At 55.3% G+C, this 20,457-nt stretch overlaps 1 protein-coding gene across 5 annotated transcripts; it reads right to left on the bottom strand.

The window, feature by feature from the left end:
- Positions 1–1,051: 1,051 nt before the first annotated feature.
- Positions 1,052–20,417, bottom strand: Ssc5d (scavenger receptor cysteine rich family member with 5 domains). 5 transcript variants are annotated; one of them, XM_013147717.2, is made up of 15 exons: positions 20,095–20,417; positions 19,876–19,953; positions 19,541–19,645; positions 18,961–19,269; positions 18,651–18,764; positions 18,379–18,492; positions 17,935–18,243; positions 17,189–17,506; positions 16,520–16,696; positions 13,826–14,143; positions 11,687–12,259; positions 11,292–11,606; positions 10,927–11,094; positions 3,387–3,530; positions 1,052–2,438 (listed from the first exon to the last, which is right to left on the bottom strand). In XM_013147717.2, exons 2-15 carry the CDS (start codon positions 19,898–19,900, stop codon positions 1,126–1,128), a joined length of 4,302 nt encoding a protein of 1,433 aa, XP_013003171.2. In that variant the 5' UTR covers positions 19,901–19,953; positions 20,095–20,417; the 3' UTR covers positions 1,052–1,125. The 5 variants fall into 5 exon arrangements, with proteins under 5 accessions (XP_013003171.2, XP_063109390.1, XP_063109392.1 ...); XM_063253320.1 differs by lacking the exon at positions 20,095–20,417 and having other exon boundaries at positions 19,876–20,074; XM_023563128.2 differs by lacking the exons at positions 1,052–2,438; positions 20,095–20,417 and adding an exon at positions 10,637–10,744 and having other exon boundaries at positions 3,394–3,530; positions 19,876–20,080.
- Positions 20,418–20,457: the final 40 nt, after the last annotated feature.

The raw sequence follows: 20,457 nt of genomic DNA, 5'->3' as shown, positions 1-20,457 counted from the left end.
AAATGGTCAGGGGGCAGGGAGAGGCAGGGCCACACTGGCCCGAGCCCTTCTGGGTGAGAACCACTCTGTCTTTAGGTGGAGACACTGGGTGCCTCCACTGGTCCCAAAGTCCCTGGCAGTGACCAGTCTCATCTGGGCTCACCTCTGGGACATCATGTGACACTGCGAGCACTCAGGAGCCAGGCCTCACTCATCACCATCCAGAGGGCAGCTGTGGACGGGTCACACCACAGCTTCCGATGCCTGGCCCCTGTTCCCCCTGCCATCGATGGGGGAGTCACATGGGAAGGGCTGCAGACCATACCCCCATCTGCAGGGATGTGACAGCTAACACAGAGCACCTGAGAGCATGGCCTCTAAGGTGCTGAGGGGACACATCCACCCAGGGATGCTGGCGACCACGAACTCTGCACCACTTCCATGCCCAGGTGCACACTACAAGCAAGCAGGGCTGCCTGCCCACCCTTGAGATCACCTCCAGCATAGCCATCCTTCTCACCATCACCACCATCACCATCATCACCACCACCATTACCATTATCACCATCACCACTATCACCACCATTACCATCACTATCACCATCATCACCACCATCACCATCACCATCACAACCCTCTCTCATCACTATCATCACCATCACCACCATCACCACCATCATCACCACCAACATTACCATTATCACCATCACCACTATCACTACCATTACTATCACTATCACCATCATCACCACCATCACCATCATCACAACCCTCACTCTCATCACCATCACCACCATCATCACAACCATCACCATCATCACCACCAACATTACCATTATCACCATCACCATCACCACTATCACCACCATTACTATCACTATCTCCATCACCACCACCATCACCATCATCACAACCCTCACTCTCATCACCATCACAACCATCACCATCACCACCACCATCATCACTGTCACCATCATCACCATGCGTGGTACCTATGATTTTCACCAATCTAAATCCATCTTGTGATTCCATCTCTCTGGGGTACCCATCCCTCAGAAATGTCATTTTCACCTTGTTTTTAGTTAGGTACTGTGACTTTCTTTGGTTTGTCTGAGAGTAGCTTACATCCCTACATCTTGTCAAGGGTCACACATCTCCCCTCAGAGGTCTCTCCTCCTCCCCTGGGGTTGTAAGGGTGGGCACAATTGTACTGGGGGGCCAGGCCACTTCTGCCAGTCTCTTTACTGTCTCACCCAGCTGCCCCAGGCCCCGGGCAGCCTCCACCATCTGGGCCAGCCCTAGCCCCAGGGCGTGGCGCTGCTGCTGGTCCTGTTCCAGGACCTGGGTCAGCCTCTGCAGCTGGGCACTAATGTCCCTCACAGCAGCCACCAGCTCCACCAAGGCAGGCGGCTCACAAGCCATAACCCTCACAGGGGGTGTTGGGGAGGCACAGGGGCCAAGGGGGCCCAGGGTCTGATCAGGACTTGGCCCTAGTGGGGGGTAGTCAGGGGAAAGTTGATCCATGGGAGGGGCTGTAGAGGGGAGGGGGAAGTCGGTCACAGTGGGGTCCGAAGCCGGGGCTGGGCTCTGGGTCTGCGGAGGCATTAGTGTGGGGTTCTGACTGCTGGGCAGCCCAAAGTCCTCAGTGGACAGAGGGTCTGTGTTTGAGACAGGAGAAGACTTAGAGGGGCTGGCTTCTGAGGCCAGAGAGGGTGCTGGGCTCTGCATCTGAGATGTAGGGGCAAGGGGGGTCTCCCTGAAGGTCAGCTCGGGGTGCAGGCTGGGTGTAGCCCGTAGTGCTGAGGTGGAGGAGGGGAATTCTATCCCTGGGGAGGTTGAAAGGGACTCAGCCGTGATGACAGGGCCAGAGGAGAGGTCGGGAGGCCCGCTGGGGATGGTGGTATGATGAGTGGTTGTGGGGTACATTGTCGTGGTGGGGAGCAGGGTTGTGGTGGGGTGCAGGGTTGTGGTAAGGTATTGAATGGTGGTGGGGTTTGGGGTGGTGCTGGGGTTCAGGGCGATGGCGGGGTACGGAGTGGTGGTGGAGTTCGGGGTGATGGGGGAGTTCTGGCTGGTAGCGGGGTTCAGGGTAGTGGCAGAGTTTGAGGTAGTCATGGGGAGCAGGCTTGTGGAGGGCTCCAGGGATCCAGAAGTTTCTGTAGTTGTGCCTAAATCTGGGGTTGTGTAAGTTCCTGGGGTCCCCCCTGGCGCTGCAGAGGACTCTGATGTCAGCTCTGGGGGCACAGTGGGCAGTGGGATCTGTGTGGTAGAGAGGCCGGGCGTGGTCGAGGAAGGCGGGTCTGGAGTAGGCGCCAAAGTGCCAGGACGGACAGAGGCTGAGTCAGAAGTCAGCTGCGGCCCAAGCGAGGTGGAGGGGGCGGGAGGCAGCATGGAAGGCGCTGCCCAGGCTGCAGTGGGCCGCAGCAGGCGACGCTCAGGGCCGGTCTTCTGCCGGGAACCTGCAGGAGGAGGGAAACATGGTCAGCCTGAGGTCACCTCGCTCAGCCCACGAGACTGGCCAATAGTAGGTCGCAGAGCTTGTGACGTCATGGGTCACCAGCAGACTTCACCCGGCCCTACGGCCCCTCCTCCCACCGACTGGAAGCTCCGGGCGCCACCTGGTGTTCTGCACAGCGAGCAAGTGAAGTTGCAGGGACATGGGGGACTGGGAGCTGGGGGTGCAGGAACGTGGGGGACTGGGAGCTGGGGGTGAAAGTACCAAGGATACAGGAGGGAGGGGCGGAAAGTAGCCAGCTGTGGATGTGCATAGATGCAGGAGGATGTTGGGGGCCACCTTGTGGTGCAGAAATCCCACAAGCAGGGAGTTATGGGGTTATTAAATAGCAATCTCAATAATCATTGGAGATAAATGTTTTGGTACTACAGAATGAATTCAGGGCCTTTGCACTGAGCTGCATCTCCAAACCTTTTCAATTTTTGATTCTGAGACAGAGTGTGGCTAAGATGTGAAATTTTCCAGGGTCCTCTTGCCTCAGCCTGCTGGAGTGCAAGGAGACAGGCTGTGTGAACATTTCTGTACACCCCCGGCTGGCAGGCTCGCCTGTGTGTGTCTGTGCTTGCTCTGCAGATTCCCTATCCTTTCCTCCACTGCAGGAGCAACGGGTAAAGTCTGGGTGACTTTTCTCGAGCTTGCCCTGTCCACACCTGGGGCCTTGCTGTGAACATGGCCTGAGGGATGCTGGCTTCATCCAAAGCCTCCACTCCTAGGTGCCAATCGGGAGACTCCCTACTTCCAGTCACCGCCCCCCAAAACGTTCTCCAACATTGCCAGATGCCCCATGGGGCACTGTAGCCTCGATACCCCCATGTCCAGGACAGGTCCTTTGAGTAAGTGTCTACCCCGAAGCCCAACCCCCATGCCCTCACAGCAAGCAGCTTCTGCTCACCTATGTCCCCGAGGACCCTAGGAGCCGGAGAAGGGCGTCCCAGGCGCCTGGCAGTGCCACTGGAAGGGGTGGGTGTCCCCAGGGCTGGGCCCCTGCCTGAAGGTGTGTCCTGTGTCCTGGAAGGCTGGAAACCATCCTGGCCACCTGCAGGAACACAAGGGAGAGGACTGAGTCACACCATCCTTGTGCTTCCCTGGGGCAATGCAGATGGCCCAGGTGGCTGCTCCCTGAGTGACAGCAACTTCCTGTCCATCCAGGTCTCCTGATTCCCCAAACCAGAAACTGGGAAACCAGCTCATAAAATGAGCTCATGCCAGGTGTGGTGGTACATAACTGTAATCCCAGCACTCACGAGGCTGAGGCAGGAGGATCACTTTGAAGTATATGGCCAGCCTGGGTTACAAATTGAGTTCAAAGCCAGCCTGAACTAATAGTAAGGCTGTATCTCAAAAACCAAGTAAAATAAACAAAGTGAGTTATTTCTTATTTCAGCTCCCTAGGACCCGACCCTATTCTTTCTTCTTTTTCCTGGTGAAGAAAATTCTATTTTATCTTTATTAATGAATAGCCTGGCGCAGTCTTGCAATACTATATTTCTTGTAGTTTTTTGGCTGAATACACATAGGTCTTCTCTACAGAAAAACTTCATATCACATCTAAACTTATTCTACCTGGGTGTATATCCAATGTTTTATTCAGGAAGAACAGAAAGACAAGTCACCCTTTTAGCTATGTTGATCAACAAGCTTATTTTAACAAGAGCTTTTTGGAGCTATTCACTCATATCCTGTACCATTCCTCACATGAAAGCATGTAATCCAGTAATTTTTTAGTATATTCACAAGGTTGTATGACAGCCACACAGTCAAAGTTAAGAAGGCTGGACATGGGGCTGGGGGTTTAGCTCAGCGGCATAAGTGCCTGCCTTGCAAGCAGGCAGTTGTGAGTTCGATCCCTGGTACCGATAAAAAGGAAAAAGACAAAAAAAAAAAAAAAAAAAAAAAAGAAGGCTGGACATGATGGCACACACCAGTAGTCCAGCACTCAGGAGGCTGAGACAGGAGGATCACCTGCAGTTCAGAACGGCCTGAAATATGTATCAAGACTGAAATCTGTACTGGAGAGAGAGAGACAGACAGACAGCAAGAGAGAAGATAGAAAGAGAGAAAGAATATTTCCATCCCTATGCCATGAAAGAAAGAAGACAAAAAAAGGAATTTTCATGAGCTCAACAGAAACTTCATGCCAGTTTCCCTGTCCTTCCTTCTCACAGACATCATCAACTTCCCTGTGACCCTGTCTCTCCACACTGACCCTAAGGACCTCTTTACACCCAGGGCCCTGGCCCCACGGCCAGAGCCCCCCCCCCCCCCGCAGCCTCCTGCTGGTGCACCTCATCCTGATGCCACTCTAAGCCAGCCCTGTAGACCCCGCGGCTTCCCTGTGGTTAGCCACACTGCATGAAGCCCTGCTCCTGTCCCTAGCCAGTGCCTTGGGAGGGTGGCCATGGTGTCCCACAGGAAGTCACACTCTCAGGACAATCCGCAAGCCATTAGTGTACCAGCAATTTAAAAAGAAAAACAATCCCAGCACTCGGGAGGCTGAGGCAGGAGGATCACTGTGAGTTTGAGACCAGCCTGGCTACAAAATGAGCTGAAGGCCAGTCTGAACTGCATAGCAAGACCCTGTCTCAAAAAGATGAAAAAGAAAAGATGAACACACAAGTGAGGTAAAGAAGTCTGTCAGGGAGGATTCACTAAAGGTCTCCTTCCAAGGCGCTGCGTTTCCAGAAGGCTCCATGGAGAACGAAGCTTGAAGCTGCTTCCCAGCAAACATCAGCCCACTCTCTGCATCTCGGGAATGCGCCACAGAGCTGCCATGCAGGTGCCCTGCAGGTGGCCCGTCTCTATGCTCATCTTGGTTTCCTTCTCTTTTTAAATTTGTTAACACTGAGCTGCACCCCTGGTACTTTTTTACTTTTCATTTTGGGATAGGCCTATACAAAGTCCCTCAGTCATCCTGGCTCTGTCCTAGCCAGGCTGGTCGAGCATGGAGCTCCCCACACACCCAGCTCCCGCATCTGTGAAATAGTTTCATTCTGGCAACTGGGTCTCGGGCTGCATGGCTGGCATGGGTAAGCATTCTGCCTTGAGGACCTGGGATTCCGCCCTCTCTCAGTCACCTCCAGGAACATCCCACTCTAAGCACGCAGCTGGGTGGAGCCGCACACCCATGGGTGGACACTTCAGTTACTGCTGGTGTTTTTTTTTGTCTGTTTCCTTTTTATCGGTACCGGGGATCGAACTCACAACTGCCTGCTTCCAAGGCAGGCACTTATGCTGCTGAGCTAAGTCCCCAGCCCCTACTGCTGGTGTTTTGTTGATACACACAGAGCTCTGAATCCGGGGCACGCCTGTCGTCCCAGCACCATGGGAGGCTGAGGCAGTAAGATCACAAGTTTGAGTCTCACTCAGGTGATGTAGTGATTCTGTGGCATCCTGGCTCAAAGTAAAAACCAAAGGTCTGGGGATGTCACTCTGAGCAAAGTTCAGTCTCCAGTACCAGAAAAGTTTAGGACCCAGGATCTTTCTGTGCCTGGTAGTAGGGCTGACACAGGCCCTCATTCTAAATGAGGTATAGCTCCCCCAGCCTCACCCAATCCTTCCCTGGTAACCTTGGATTCACCCTTTGGGGGAGGCTTGGAGTTTTTTTGTTTGTTTGTTTTGGTCTTTTTCCTTTTTATCGGTACCAGGGATCGAACTCACGACTGCCTGCTTGCAAGGCAGGTGCTTATGAGGCTTGAAGTTTTGTTTTTTTTTTTTTTTTTTGTTTTTTTTTTTTTAGGCTTGGAGTTTTGATACAGGGTCTCACAATGTAGCCAGCCTGGCCTCCAAATGGCAGCAATCCTCCTGGCTCAGCCTCCTGAGTGCTGGGATTATAGCCATGCACATTTACCCTTTAGCACTTGGCTCTGGGGCCTTCCCCTCCCTCCTTAGGACAGGCCACCCCTCTCTGTGGCCCTGGACTCTCCAGGTTAGGCCTGTCCTCCCTGGTCTCCCTCTGAAGTCCGGGGCTAGCTCTTCCTTCCCCAAGCCTCAGTTTCCACACTGTCCATGGGGCAGATGGAGGACGGCACTTTTCAGGCTTCTTGGAAGGAAGGCTTCTTGGAAAGGAAGGGAATTGAGCCAGGTGACCCACTCAGCCCAGGGTGACCAGGCCTCTGCACATGCTCGATGCGGAGCACAAAAAGTGCAGTCTGCAAACCTTTATGGTGATAGTAACAATAACCGTGATCCAACCTCTAACCTCAACCCGCATTTAATCTCAGGTCCTCACCTGTGCAAGACCTCACAGGGGAGGAACCGTGAAGTTCCAAAACCCTTGGTCACCCCCTTCCCCCTCCTGCTCCTCTGGCCTCCCCACAGCCTCCAAGCCTGCCCCCAGCTCCACCCCACCGGCCTGGGGCACAGTCCCACTCTCCCCACCTGTTCCGCCTCAGTGTTCTGATGCTGTGACTGCTGGGTCCTGGTCCCCACCTTCCTCTCTGTACCCCCACCTGACCCTAGCGGCCCCATCAGCTCAGCCCCTATCACAGGACCTACGGGTGCTCTGCTCCTTTCCGGGGCCTTTCCAAGCCTGTCTGGAGCCTACCACAGTGGGGATCTGTGAGCCTCCCCACTGCCCCTCGTGGCTCCTGCCTGCCCCTCCCTGCTCAGTCCTCGAAGCCTCCTCCAGGCAGCGACTGCCGCATTGGTGTCAACTGTCAGTGCCTCTCCAGGTACAGGACTCTCCCAGGTCTCAAGATATGTTTTGAGCTGGGTGTGGTGGCTCAGGCCTAAAATCCCAGCACTCAGAAGGCTGAGGCAGAAGGATCCTTGCAAATTCAAGATCAGCCTGGGCTGCAAAGTAAAATCAAGGCCAGCCTGAACTGCATAGTGAGACCCTCTCAAAAAAAAAAAAAAAAAAAAAGTTTGGAAGCACTGGAAAGTGAAGTCGCAACTTTCTTAGGCCTCCGGTTTCTCCCCTGCAGTGACCTACACTGCTGTCACTGCCCCACTTATTCATTCATCCAACAAACAAGTGAGAGTCTGTCCAGTTTTATGCACTGCTCCAGGCACGCAGAATAGCAAGCACCCTCCACACACACACATACACAGACCTGGCGCCCTCATCTGCACAACCTGAGTGTGGGACCTCAGATGGCAGAGGTGGCCTTGCAGGCGCCACTACAAGTCCAGGCCAGAAGATGCAGGCAGTACCTGGGGTTCTCCAAGACAAGGGGCCTAAACTGATCCCACACAAGGGGTGGTCAAACAGTATGGAGATGACCAGAGATTTAGCTCAGTGGCCTAAGTGCCTGCCTGGTTAGCATAAGGTCGGGAGTTCAATCCCCAGTACCAAAGAGAAAAATACAATGAATTCCAAATTCTTGGATTTGATTACAGTGAAAGCCACATTGCCGCGGATGTGGCCCCTCAAACTATTGCCCTCACTTCAAACACTGTCCCACTATTCTTGCCACTTTCCACAGCAGCTGGGCAAGGCCTCCTTCCTGAGTGTCATCATGAGGTGTGACTAAAAAATGTGACTGTGCTGCCATGTGCCATTCAACTGGAAGGCAGGCTGGTGACAACACGGCCCTTTGTCCTCAGCTGCCTCAGGAACTGCAGCTGGCACCATATGCTTCCTGCCCTTCCCCAAAGTCAAAACAACCATTAGTTCAGGACATTAGTACAGTGAAATTGAAGATGGTCAGGAAAGAGGCTCCAGAGCTGCTGAGGATTTAGCTCAGCGGCATAAGCGCCTGCCTTGCAAGTGTGCGGTCGTGAGTTCATCCCTGGTACCAATAAAAACCGAAAAAGACAAAAAAAAAAAAGAGGCTCCAGAGCTGCTTTGGAAATGGCAAGGATGACGACGGCATGAGTGTGTTTGGAGTGAGGGGAGGATTTTTTAATTTTGTTTTGTTGAGAGTCCAGGTGGCCTTGAACTCACTATGTAACCCATGCTGGCCTTGAACTCGTGGTAATCCTCCTGCCTCAGCCTCCCGAGTGCTGAGATGACAGGTGTCCACCCTCCTACCCGTTGAAGTGAGGATTTTGAAGGGAACTCATGACAATGTATCTTTTGGTGTAATTTTACAAATTTAAACACACATGTTTTGTTTTTTAAACCACACCTCATAAACCCTGCTGCCTCTGCTGCTGAAATCATGTAAATAATCACGCCATCCTGGACCCTGCAGCTGCTGCTAGTTTTCATGAAACAGTGCTAACAACCAGCGCTTTTGCTGTTGAGCAGGCATCAGTAGCCTCCCAGCCAACTTCAATCCCTGGATCCCAGACTGGAACCTAGAGCGGACCTAGGCCCCAGAACCCGCCCAGCCACACCCTTTTCTGCCCCAGAAGCAGGTGCACGAGTGTGTAAGGCGGATCCGCGCTGTGGCTGCGGAGTCAGGAGCACCTTCCCCGCGCTCACTTATCCCACCCTCACACACATGGGTTTAGTGAGAGCACCCGTGTCACCATGTCCTCAGAATGGCACCGTCTAGAGCAAGCGAGCCCAACTTGAGTGTGGCCGAGAACTGGAGCAGAGGTCTTTCCCAAAGAAAGAAACAGGGCTCTAAGAGGCAAGGTCCTTTGTTTTCTGCTATTGAAGATATGAAGTCGTACCTGTCTTTTCTCTTCCCTCGCTATAGCAACTTTTTGTTTGGTTTTATTTTTTGGTTTTTGAGACAGGCAGGGTTTCACTAAGTCACGTAGGCTGGGTCAGAACTTGTGATTCTCCCGCCTCGGCCTCCCAGAGTATTCAAATTTCAGTCAAGCACCAGGTCTTCCGGCTTCACCCCCTTCCAAGTCTACCTGTTATTAAGGCTGCATAATAGATGTGCCTCTTTTTGTGGGCTTTTTTGACGACCTCACGCTTATCAGGCAGGAGCTTGTGCCGCTGAGCTACAGCCACCCCTCCCCAGATGTGCTTATCTTACACTTGCAGATCTCCATTTGTTGGCAGGACTCTCCAGAGAGGGACCGCTGGCTCCTGAGGGCGGGTGCCCAGAGTACCACCATACTGCCACTAGGAGGCGCCATGGGTTAAAGAAGGCCGCCGTGCTGGGTTGCTAAAAGGCAAGACACTGAAGCCCCTGCAGCACTGGACCCGGAGTGGCGCCCTGGAACCCCAGATGCTGAGCTTGACCAGACCTGATTGCCCCGACCCGAGTCACGCTGCCTCCTGCCGCCCTCAGTGGGTACAAGACTGACTCCTGCTTTGTCTTGTGCGCCTTGTACCTTTTTATACCTCGGGAGTGAACAAGCTGACCAATGGGATGCGCAGAGACCACCTGGCGCACCCGCCATTCACACCCTTGCCAAACAGCGGGCCTGCATGCGCATGCGTGTTGAGTACCCGAAAAGGGCTGGAATGGACACAAGCCACCAGATCCTGTGAGGTGAGGAGGCCAGGCCTCTCAGTAGGTACAGGCGGAGGGGCACTGTGACACAGCCACAAACCAGGGCAGGAAGAGAGTGAAGTGAAGGGAGGAGGTGGCGAGCCAGGCAACTGAGGAAGGGCAGGGGCAGGCATCGAGACATCCATGAAGGAAATGGCCTGATGAGATGACGAGGGACAGAGGTGGAGGGCCAGAGGCAGGGGGTGAGGGAGAGAGGAAAATGGCAGCGATGGAGACAGAAAGGGACAAGGAGGTCAGGCATGGCTGAGGGGACCGGAGTGGGAAGTGGGAATGAGGAGGCTGGGAAAGCAAAAGAGAAATGAGACAACTGGGCAAAGACGAGAGAAGCTGTGGGGAAACCATGAGAACTGCAGAGGAGGAAGAAAACGGGAGAAAGAGAAAGGAATCGCCTGTGAAGACTGCTGCAAGAGACAAAGGGGATCCAGCGGGAACTGAGAGGAAGAAGTGGGAAGTGAATGAAGGCAGAATGGGGAAGGGCATGACACAGTGAGACAGGAGCAAAGGTTGGGGGACGCGTGGGAGACTGAGGTAGGTGACAGGAAGAAATGTGGGAGTCGAAGCAGGTCCAGGCCCCAGGCTGACAGCAAAATGCAAGGTAACAGGTGACACGAAACAGGCTACAGGACATAGTGTAGAGAAACTGTGACCCTGAGACCAGCTATGCTAGACAAGCGCATGCCATCAGCTGAGTTCTGCTTTCACTTGCTTTGGGGGGCCTGGGGTAGGGAGAGCAATGGTGGTGTGGTGGCCCAGGGCTGAGGGGTCTGGAGGTTTCCCACTCTACCTTAGCTCTGGGTCAAGAGGACAGCCACTTCCCAGGTGACCCTGGGAGCTTACAAGGAATGCAGGCTGCTCTCATCTCTCACAGCCACCTGATACCTCTTCTGGGCTCCTGGAAGGAGATGGCCACCACTGTGCTCTAGAAGAGAAGGCTCTTGGGGTCTCCAGAACCCAGGACAGCCTGCCTGGGTCATGGTGGCTTGAGCCAGCCCACTTAGAAGGGACTTTATAGAAACTGCAAAGGGAAGAATGGAGGCCTATGGGCCCCCATGGCCACCCCATCAAACCCCTCACCTGTGACTGGAAGGTGCTGTGTTGCTGGAGAGGGAGTCCCTGGATGCCTGGTGGTACCCCATGGAAGAGCGTGTCCAGGGCCTGGTGCCGTGGTGGCCCCTTTGGCCAGATCTTCTCCTAAAGTGGGGTCCCAAGTCCAGGAAGGATAATCATCATCATCCGTGTAGCCTTGGGAGAAATGGGGTGGTGGTTGACTGGATCCCTTGCCTCAGAGGTCCTTGCTACTACTGCTCCCTTGCCTTCTAGAGCCTACTGGAGCAGCTCCCCAGCGCCCTCACTATAGCCCCCGGAGCAGCACCTGGTGCCATCCTCTTGCCCCACTCTGACTCCATCCCTTGGCTTCCTCCCTGCCTGTCCCCTGGTACCAGTGCAGGTGAGCCCCACGTCTTCCTCGTGGTCACAGTTGTGCTTCCCCCATCCCCCTGAGGGGCAGTCGCTCAGCGAGGTCTCACTTCCCTTACAGCCCATGTCATCCAACCAGATGGGTCCAGTCCCCGGGCCATAATGGGTTTTGCCCACTCGGGCCCGGACCTTTCCACAACCCAGTTCCCAGCAGACCACAGTGGCATCCCGCAGGTCCCAGCTGTCATCACAGACTGTCCCCCAGTGTCCGGCATGCCACACTTCTAGCCGGCCAGCACACTTGTTGGGCCCATCGGCCAGACGAACCCGGAAGGGGCCTGGGGGAGGTGGAAGGCCCTCAGGTCAGAAAGCTGGGGAGCCTCCCCTTTACACCCCTCTCCCTTCTCCTCCCACTCACCTGAATCCCCAGGGATGCTGACTGTGGGGGAGGAGGCTGGGGTCTTAGCAGATAGCTCCAGGGAGGTCTGATGGATTTGCTTGGTGGTGGTCTCAGAGGTCATTTCTCGAGGGTCTTGAGGGGACAGTGTTGTCGTGGTCCCTGAGGGCCATTCCCAGAGGGTCTCAGGAGTTGTTCTGGAAGTGATGTGTGAGGTCCATCTGTGGGGAGCCTCTGTAAGCAGCCTTTTTGGTAACTCAGAGGTTCGTTTTGGGGAAGCCTCCATGGTCAGGGTTGTGGTCTGTGAGGTTAGCTCTAGGGAGCTTTGGGTACCCAGGCCTCTGGAGTTTTTAGTGGTTGGCATCCTGGGAGGTTGAGTGGTTGGTCTCTTTGCATGTTTGGTCACCCACTTCTTAGTACTCTTGGGGGTTTTCCCTGGTGCCTTAGTGGTGGTTTTCTCTGGAACACTGGAGGTTAGGCTGGCAGAGGGCTTGGTGGAAAGCTCTCCTGGGAGCCAAGCATCCCGATCTCTACCCAGGCCGGGGAGCCAGCTCCAGCTGAAGGGGTCTGAGATGGTGTCCAAACCAGGGCTCCCTGGAAAGTGGGTGGAGAAGTCAAAGAAGAGTGAGACACTGCAGTGACAACATTGGTCCAGGGCCCTGCTCTAGCCAGTCACCAAATTCCAGTGCAGTTATGCAACAGAAATTCATTCAGTACCTCCTAAATGCCATGCATTGTGTTAGAGCCTGGGGAGACCATGGTGAGCCAAAGCCAGTGCCATGCCCACCGTGGCCATTACCATGCCTACCTTCTTGGCATTTACTGTCTAGCTGTGACTGACTCCTTTGCCCCCTCATACATGTCACCACCTCAGCCTTTGCTCTGAATCAACGGCCCCACATTCTGTGCCTTTTGATGTGTCTACCTACCTCCATGCCCTTCCTTACCGATCACCAGAGTGGTACCACGTCTGGCAGGCTGCTCCCTAGCCTCAGACCTTTCTGTTGCTCCCCATACCTCAGGAACAGGGACAGAAAGACAAAGCCCATAACATCAAGTAGAATTAAAACACCATCCTTTGAGTCACCACTGTTCATCTTAAAATCTTTCTGATCAGCATGTGTACAACCAAGGATTCACGATGCCTGAAAAAATTTTGGCCCCTTGCCCCTGGCTGCTAGGCCTTGGAATGACATGCCTGGTGAGAGATTTTCCTTGTGCCTCAGGGGGTTTGGGTCGGGCACTGTTGTCCCTGCTAACAGCATGATTTATGGGCAGCCACAGAACCGATCAGCCACATCTACAAGACCACGCCCCTGGGCAGCTTGATCCACCAAGGCTTGGGGGCACATCCGTGGCCGCCAAGACTTCATGCCTGCTATCACACACTGTTGCTGGAAAAATTCAGCACAGTCCACACAGCTCTGCTGGGAGGGGAAACCTGAAGCTCACACCTGCTGGCTCCTGAGCCCTGCCCGGCAGACCTGTCCCTGTGCTGATTGTCACCTGAGTTTTCACTGGAATAAACCAGATCCCTGAGTCTAACAGGCCTTCTGGTGCTTCCAGCAAGGCATTGAAACTGAGAGCATCTTGGGGACCCCCAAACTATAATGTGTTGTGCAGGCTTGCAAATGCATGCTTGTGCATGTCCTTCCTTCCGTGAGCCACAGACTTCTCAAAGACCAGGACTGCCCATGCTCCAGTCTCAGGCCCCAGCATCCCACTAAGCATCTGGCAGCCGAGAAGAGGTCTCAGTGAATGCCAGGGCATGAGCATAAACACAGTGCCTCAGCTGGCTTTGCCTTCTCTGTCTCCCAAGGACTTACATCCACTTCTTTGTGGGACACTTGGATTCCTGCAAGCAGGAAGAGGAAGAAGCTTTCCTGGGAATCTGTGGGAGTCAGCTTTGCCACTTAGTTGCTGTGTAACTTGGAACAAATTGCTCAACTCCTCTGTGCCCCAGTCTCTTCACTAGTAAAATGGGCAAAAAATCCATCGGCCTCGATGTATGAAGTCTGCATGTGGTCACGTGTGGGAGGTACCCAGCACAGGGCTGGGGCGTGGGCACTAACATTCCTATGATGTTCGTGCCAGTGTTTATTTTTGTTCCCTCCTCCAGGAAGCCCGCCCAGCATTAGCAGATGGCAAGGGCTTCCTTACCAGTGCACACGACCCCGACATCCTCATTGTGAGCGCAGTTGTGTTTTCCCCAGGGAGCAGCAGGACAGCTGAACAGAGAGGCCTCCGTCCCCACACAGCCCACGTCATCCAGCAAAATGGGGCCTGCACCCCAGCCAAAGCGGCCTGCAGCAGGGTCTGGCTGCCGAGGGCCTCCACAGCCCAGCTCCCGGCAGACCACGGCCGCATCCCGCATGTCCCAGCTGTCATCACACACCGTCCCCCAGCGTCCATTATGCCACACTTCCAGCCGGCCTGAACACCTGCTAGGCCCAGCCACCAGGCGCAGCTGGGGAGACCCTGAGGTGGAAGAGATGCAAAGAATTAGCGACAGGGTGGACTGGAGCCTTGGAAATCATGAACCAAAATAAATCTTTCCTCCTTAAAAAATTAGAAACAAGGAAGGCAGCCCTCAACTCTTCATCCAACATTCCCTCTGTCTTTTTTTTTTTTTTTCTGGTATCAGGAATTGAACTTACAACCTTGCGCTTGCCAGACAGGTGCTATGCCACTGAGCTATATCCTTGGCCCTTTCTTCATTTTTTGAGACAAGATCTCACTATGTAGTTCAGACTGGCCTTGAACTCACTTTGCAGCCCAAGCTGGCCTCGAACTCACAGCAATCCTTCTGCCTCAGCCTTTTGACTTCTGGGATTACAGGCATGCACCACTGTGCCTGGCTTCCTCTGTCTTCTTCCCATCTATCTATCTATTCATTCATCTAGGCCTTTCCTCCTTTATCATTCCTTCCTGCCTGCCAAGCAGCAGGGATTTGTTGAGGTCTTTTCTTGCCCTTTCTGTGCTGGCCAGGAGGGATAGAGTCAGGCATGGGTGGGTGGTTCCTCAGCCAAATAGAATTACCATATGGTCCAAAAATTCCACTACTAGGGATATACCCAACATAAATTGAAAGCAGGCATTCAAACATATTTGCATGCAAATGTTCTCAGCAGCACTTTCCGCAATAACTCAACGATATTCTAAAAGTCTCTCCATGTATGAATAGGTAAGCAACAAGTGATATTTGTCTTGGCAGTAATTTCATAGATATGGCCCCCAAAGCATAAATGACAAAAACAAAGACAAGACTATACCAAATGAATACACTTCTCCCATCAAAGGAAACAAACAGTAGAGTAAAAAGGCAACCACAGAGGGAAGAAAGTATCCACACATCATAGATTTGTCAAGGGGTTAATCTCCAAAATCTGTAAAGAATTTTTACAACTCAATAGTTTTTTAAAAAAACAACACAAGTAACCTTATTTAAACTGGGCTAAGGACTTCAACAGACAGTTCTTCAAAGCTAACATACAGAGTACCAACAAGTGTATGAAAAACTGTAACTACCCATCAGGGCACTGAAAGTCAAAAGCACAGTCAGACATCACCTCACACCTCTTAGGATGATCACTAAAAGACAACAAATCTGGCCGGGCGTGGTGGTTCATGCCTGTAATCCCAGCACTTGGGAGGCTGAGGCAGGAGGATCCTTGTGAGTTCGAGACCAGCCTGGGCTACAAAGTGAGCTCAAGGCTAGCCTGAACTGCATAGAGAGACCCTATCTCAAAAAGACAAAAAAGAAAAGAAAAAAAGACAACATATGTTGTTGGAGAAATTAGAACCCTTGAAGACTTTGGTGGAACTGTAGAATAGTGTATTATGGAGGCTCCTTCAAAAGTAAAAATAGAACTGCCATATGATCCAGCTACCGCCCTTCTGGATACACATTCCCAACAGCCTTAGGGGCTGAAAAAGACATCAGCACTCCTGTGTTCAATACAGCACTGTTCACAATAACGAAAACGTGGAAACAACTAAATGGTCATGAACAGGAATGGACAGTGAAAATGCGGGCTACACAGAGCCTTTAACAAGAACTTCTGTCATTTGTGAAAACATGGACAAACCTTAAGGGCATTACGGTAAGAGAAATAAATAAGTCGCAGAAAGACAAGTACAGTGCTGTGTAATGCCACCTCTATCAGGTCTCTTGGGACCTTCGAGTACCAGACTCTTAAGTTGCCATTGTTTCCTGCTCTGATATCCCCATGCCTGAGCAATGGGGAACATGCATTTGAAAACAACCACCACTGATCTGGTCGTTTCAAAACCTGTGCACAGGAGGTCATTTACCCCCATTTGCAAAAGGTGCAGCAGCCTGGTTATGGTGATGCGCGTCTGTGACTCCAGCACTCAGGAGGCTGAGGCAGGAGGATCTCTGGGAGTTCAAGGCCAACTGAGCTCCACAGTAAGCTCAAGTCCAGACAAAATTACATAGCAAGGCACTGTCTCAAAAAAAAAAAAAAAAAACAAAAAAAAAAAACAACCAAATATAAATAAATAAAGAACCAGAAAGCCGCCCTAGTAAAAGGCTAAGCAAATCCATTAGTATAGCTGATATTTGGAGCTGGTCCAAAGACCCCGGGACAGTTCCATGGGGTACTGTGGAGCACAGGAAGCCAGAAGCTTGCTCGAATGGACTCACACACCGTTACTGCTCTCCAGGCCTGGGATAGAAGGTGGTCCTTGTTCAGACAGGAATATGGACTTCAGGAAGGAGTCAGAGCAAGAAAACAAGCATGCATCCTTCAGAGACAGAAGTCCCGCTCCTCTTTATGTCTCCCTTTGCAAGAGGGTTCCCCAGGAACAGACAGCCAGGAACTAGGGACTCACCTGCATCTGGCCCAGACTCCCAAGGTGCTGTAGGAACGGCTAGAGGAGGCAAGCCGCCTGCTACTCCTGGAGCCTGGCTCACTGTGCTGGATAGGGACCCAGGTGCTGCCTTCAGGGATGCCGAGCTGTTGCTGTCCACCGCAGGGGTCGTGTGGGCCACATAGCCGAGGGGCATGCCTGGGCAGGAGGGAAACTTTCCTGCCCCATGCCTTCCACCCAGCCTCCTCCTTGTCCACAGCCCGACTGGGACCAGGAGATGGCGGGGGCAGTTAGGGTGCAGAGGGAAGAGGGGGCCTGACCCACCCAGGCCAAGGCCCACCTGAGCACCGCTGACATTTGGGCATCTCTGTCTGGGTTAGGGGTGGCACCCTGTGAACTGTTGCATGTTGAGCAGTGTCCCTGGCCTCTACCTATTCGGACCGGCAGCTCTGCCAGCCCCAGCCGTGACCGTCAAAATGTCTCCCAACACTGCCAATGTCCCCTAAGGGGGCAAAAACTTTCCCACTTGAGAATAATGGATGCAGACCAAGGTTCAGACAGAAAGCTAAGATGGGGGAGCTGGGGAGCCTAGACCATGAGTGTGGGCAGCTGGGGAGAGCCCCGCCTCCAGTCCTTGCCCCTGTGTGCCAGGAGCCTCCCACCCTGCCCCCACTTCCACTGGGCACTCACCATCACACACAGCCCCAGCATCCTCCCGATGGTGACAGTCGTGCTGGCCCCAGGGCCGTGCGGGGCAGAACCGCAAGGCCGTCTCATTTCCCAGACACCGAAGATCATCCAGGATGATGGGGCCAGACCCCTCCCCAAAGAAGGCGCCCCCGGGAGCAGCCAGTGCCGCCCCGCAACCCAGCTCCCTGCAGGCCACGGCGGCATCACGCAGGTCCCAGGCATCATCACACACTGACCCCCAGCGCCCTCCGTGCCAGACCTCCAGGCGGCCAGCGCAGCCATGGGGTCCATCAGCCAGGCGCAGTTTCGGGGCAGGGCCTGGGGAGAGAAGGGCAAGGTCAGGGACAGGAATTTGGGGGACCAGGATGGTGAGCAGGCACTGAAAGCTAAAGGATGGCAGAAGACGCCCATGAAGGGGTCCCCAGTCCCCTGCCAAGTCCCACCCCGTCAGAGCAGAGACTCCAGGGGACAGCTGGACGACAAGGAGAGGCAGTGGCCCAGGCTCCCCGTCAATGCTGCTGTCCTGCCTCAGTCTCCCCCACACCCTAGCCCCTGCTCTGGTTCCCTTCTTTCTGCCTCTGTCCCTTGTTGGCCCACAGAGACAGAGGCCAGGGACCCAGGTGGGGGATGGCACCCCAGCATGCAGAGTGGGGCAGGGGCAAGGACCTGCCCTCAGTGGCCTCCCCAGGCCGAGCCAGCTGGGCCGAGGAAGGCAGGGGAGAGGCCAATGCCCGGCCCTGACCTACCTGTGCAGACCAGCCCGGCGTCCTCAGTGTGGTCGCAGTTGCTCCGGCCCCAGGGGCTTCGGGGACAGTCCCGCAGGGCCTGCTCTCCTCCTCCACAGCCCACATCGTCCATCCACACAGGCCCTGAGCCAGGCCCAAATCGGGCACCCCCAGGGGCAGCCAGCGCCCCCCCGCAGCCCAGCTCCCGGCAGGCTACTGCAGCATCTCGAAGGTCCCATCCGTCGTCACACACAGAGCCCCAGCGGCCACCATGCCAGACCTCCAGGCGGCCGGCACAGCGGTGGGGGCCTGAGACCAGGCGCAGCTGGTCTGGGGGGAGGAGGGAAGGGCGAGAGTGGAGGTGGCAGGGTTCAGGCAGACAGCAGCTCCTCTGGTCCTCAGCTCAGCAGGACCGAGCCTTCTGCAGCCTCCATGCTGGGGGAACAGAGGCCTGAGGGTGCTTACCTTGGCGGGGGGCCCCAGTTGTTAGCAAAGGGGCTCGAGTGGACTTGGCCTGCTTAGGGGGCCGGGGGCTTTTCTTCCGGGGGCCATTCTGGGGGCTCCCAGCTGGGCGGGGGGCTGAGGGGAGACAGCCATAGGTCAGGAGCCAAGCCGTGCACCCTGCCTGTCAGCCAGGAGCTGGATGAAGGTGACAATCTGCTGCTGGGAGGTCAGCACATGTTGTCTCTCCTGGTGGCTTTGGTGGGCAGGTGTGCAGCCCTGTCCTTGGGGCTCACCGTGAGTGATGGGAGGCTCCTCGGAGGCGGGGCTCAGCTCTGCAGACATCACCGGCCACAGCTCCCCATCCAGCGGGGAGGTGGAGTCATCCCGGGAGTCTGCCACCCGCTGACCTATCAAGGGGGAGACCAGAGCAGGGTCATGATGGGTCCCTGACAGGCACAGGGCTGGCCCCAGGAATAACCGACGGAGGGTTGGGTGCCCAAAGGTAGAAACTCCTGCCTTTAGAGGGGCGGCACAGCTCAGACCAAAGGGGATCAAGGACTCAGGCTTCTGGGGTCCCCTCTGGGGAGTGCCGAGGGGCCTCACCTGCACAGACCACACCTGCATCCTCCTCATGTGAGCAGATATGGGCCTTCCAGCCACGGTGAGGACAGAGGCCCAGCCGTCCCTCTCGGCCCTGGCAAGCCAGCTCACTGAGCCACACAGGGCCTGTGCCCTCCCCAAAGAAGGCGCCCCCAGGAGCAGCCAGTGCCCCCCCACAGCCGAGCTCCCGGCAGGCCACTGTGGCATCACGCAGGTCCCATCCGTCGTCACACACGGTGCCCCAACGGCCGCCATACCAGACCTCCAGTCGGCCGGCACAGCTGTGTGGACCATCAGTCAGGCGCAGCCGCTCTGGGGGTGGAGGAGAGGTGTGGTCCCAGCTGGGGGCCCTGGTGAGGCCAGGGACCAGGTGACAGCAGGGCTAGGGCTGTCCAGTAGGGTGCGTCAGGACACCAACACACTGGGTCAGACTTCGGGGTGCTCACAGGGGACTGTCCACAGATGTGGCCCCGAGGGGCTGGGAACAGTAGTCCAGGTCCCAGAAGAGCAGGGGCAGCCCAGGGCCAGGCAGGGGAGCAGGATGAGGCCAGGGGTGGCGGGCGGGGAGAACAGGGACACTTACCCACTGCCTGGATCCCCACCAGTGCTACTGCAAAGGAGATGAGAGGCAGCGCGAGCACACAGATGCCTCCAGCCTGAGTGGAACCCAGCTGAGGAGGCGCAGCTCCTGGCAGATAGAGCCTCAAAGTTGGGCTGGGGACCAGGGTGGGTGGTGCAGGGGGGCAGGGTCAGGGCTGGGGCAGGCAGGGTCAGGTCCCTGGAGTGCTAAGAGGTGGGGTCAGGGCACCCAGGAGCTGCATCCAAGAGCCAGGCAGGCAGTACGCTGTCAGGGTGTCTCAAAGTTGCAGGGAGCAGCTCCCAGAAGACAGGGGCCGCAGGTCAGCAGGGGTCACTCACCGAGGAGGCAGGCCAGGACCCTCATGGGGGCACAAAAAGGGGAAGGACAGAGGCAGCGCCCAGCAAGGCGCCTGGGACCTACGGAGGAGCAGGCAGGGCTGGAGGCTTTGCCAGGAGGGAGAACGGCTGCGGGAAGCGAAGGGAAAAGGCCAGGGAGGGGCCGGCCGAGTTTTGGCCAAGGCCTGGGGAGGAGGGAGGTGTCCAGCTGCAGACACCCACCCGAGGGGAGGAGGGGAGGCGAGTCGCAGAGCTGGGAGACGCTGGGGGTAGCAGGCGCCGGCCCCTCTTGTCTAGCTAGGGAAGCACAGCTGGGAGCAGCAGCAGGGGGTACTTTTGGGTCAGGAGAGGCGCTGGGGAGCCTGGGCTTGCAGACACCCCCAGCCCAGAGGTTTGCGGAGTCCCCCACTGTGTCCCTATGGAGGGGTGGCAGCGGAGTTCCCAGAAAGGGGGATACTTCCAAGGGTCAGGCTGGGGGAGGGGGCCACACACGTGTGTTCCACACCAGCCAGCTGTGAGGGAAAAAATTCGGTAATGAGGAGCATGATGACTCAGAAAGCCTGGCAGGGCCCAGGCGGCCCCTGA

This window comes from Cavia porcellus, unplaced genomic scaffold, assembly GCF_034190915.1.
Source record: "Cavia porcellus strain 051 isolate PalLab524CR breed Dunkin Hartley unplaced genomic scaffold, mCavPor4.1 scaffold_7, whole genome shotgun sequence".
Taxonomy (NCBI): Eukaryota; Metazoa; Chordata; class Mammalia; order Rodentia; family Caviidae; genus Cavia; species Cavia porcellus.
The sequence above is the reverse complement of the archived record's forward strand: the minus strand, read 5'-3'. Positions and strand labels throughout refer to the sequence as shown.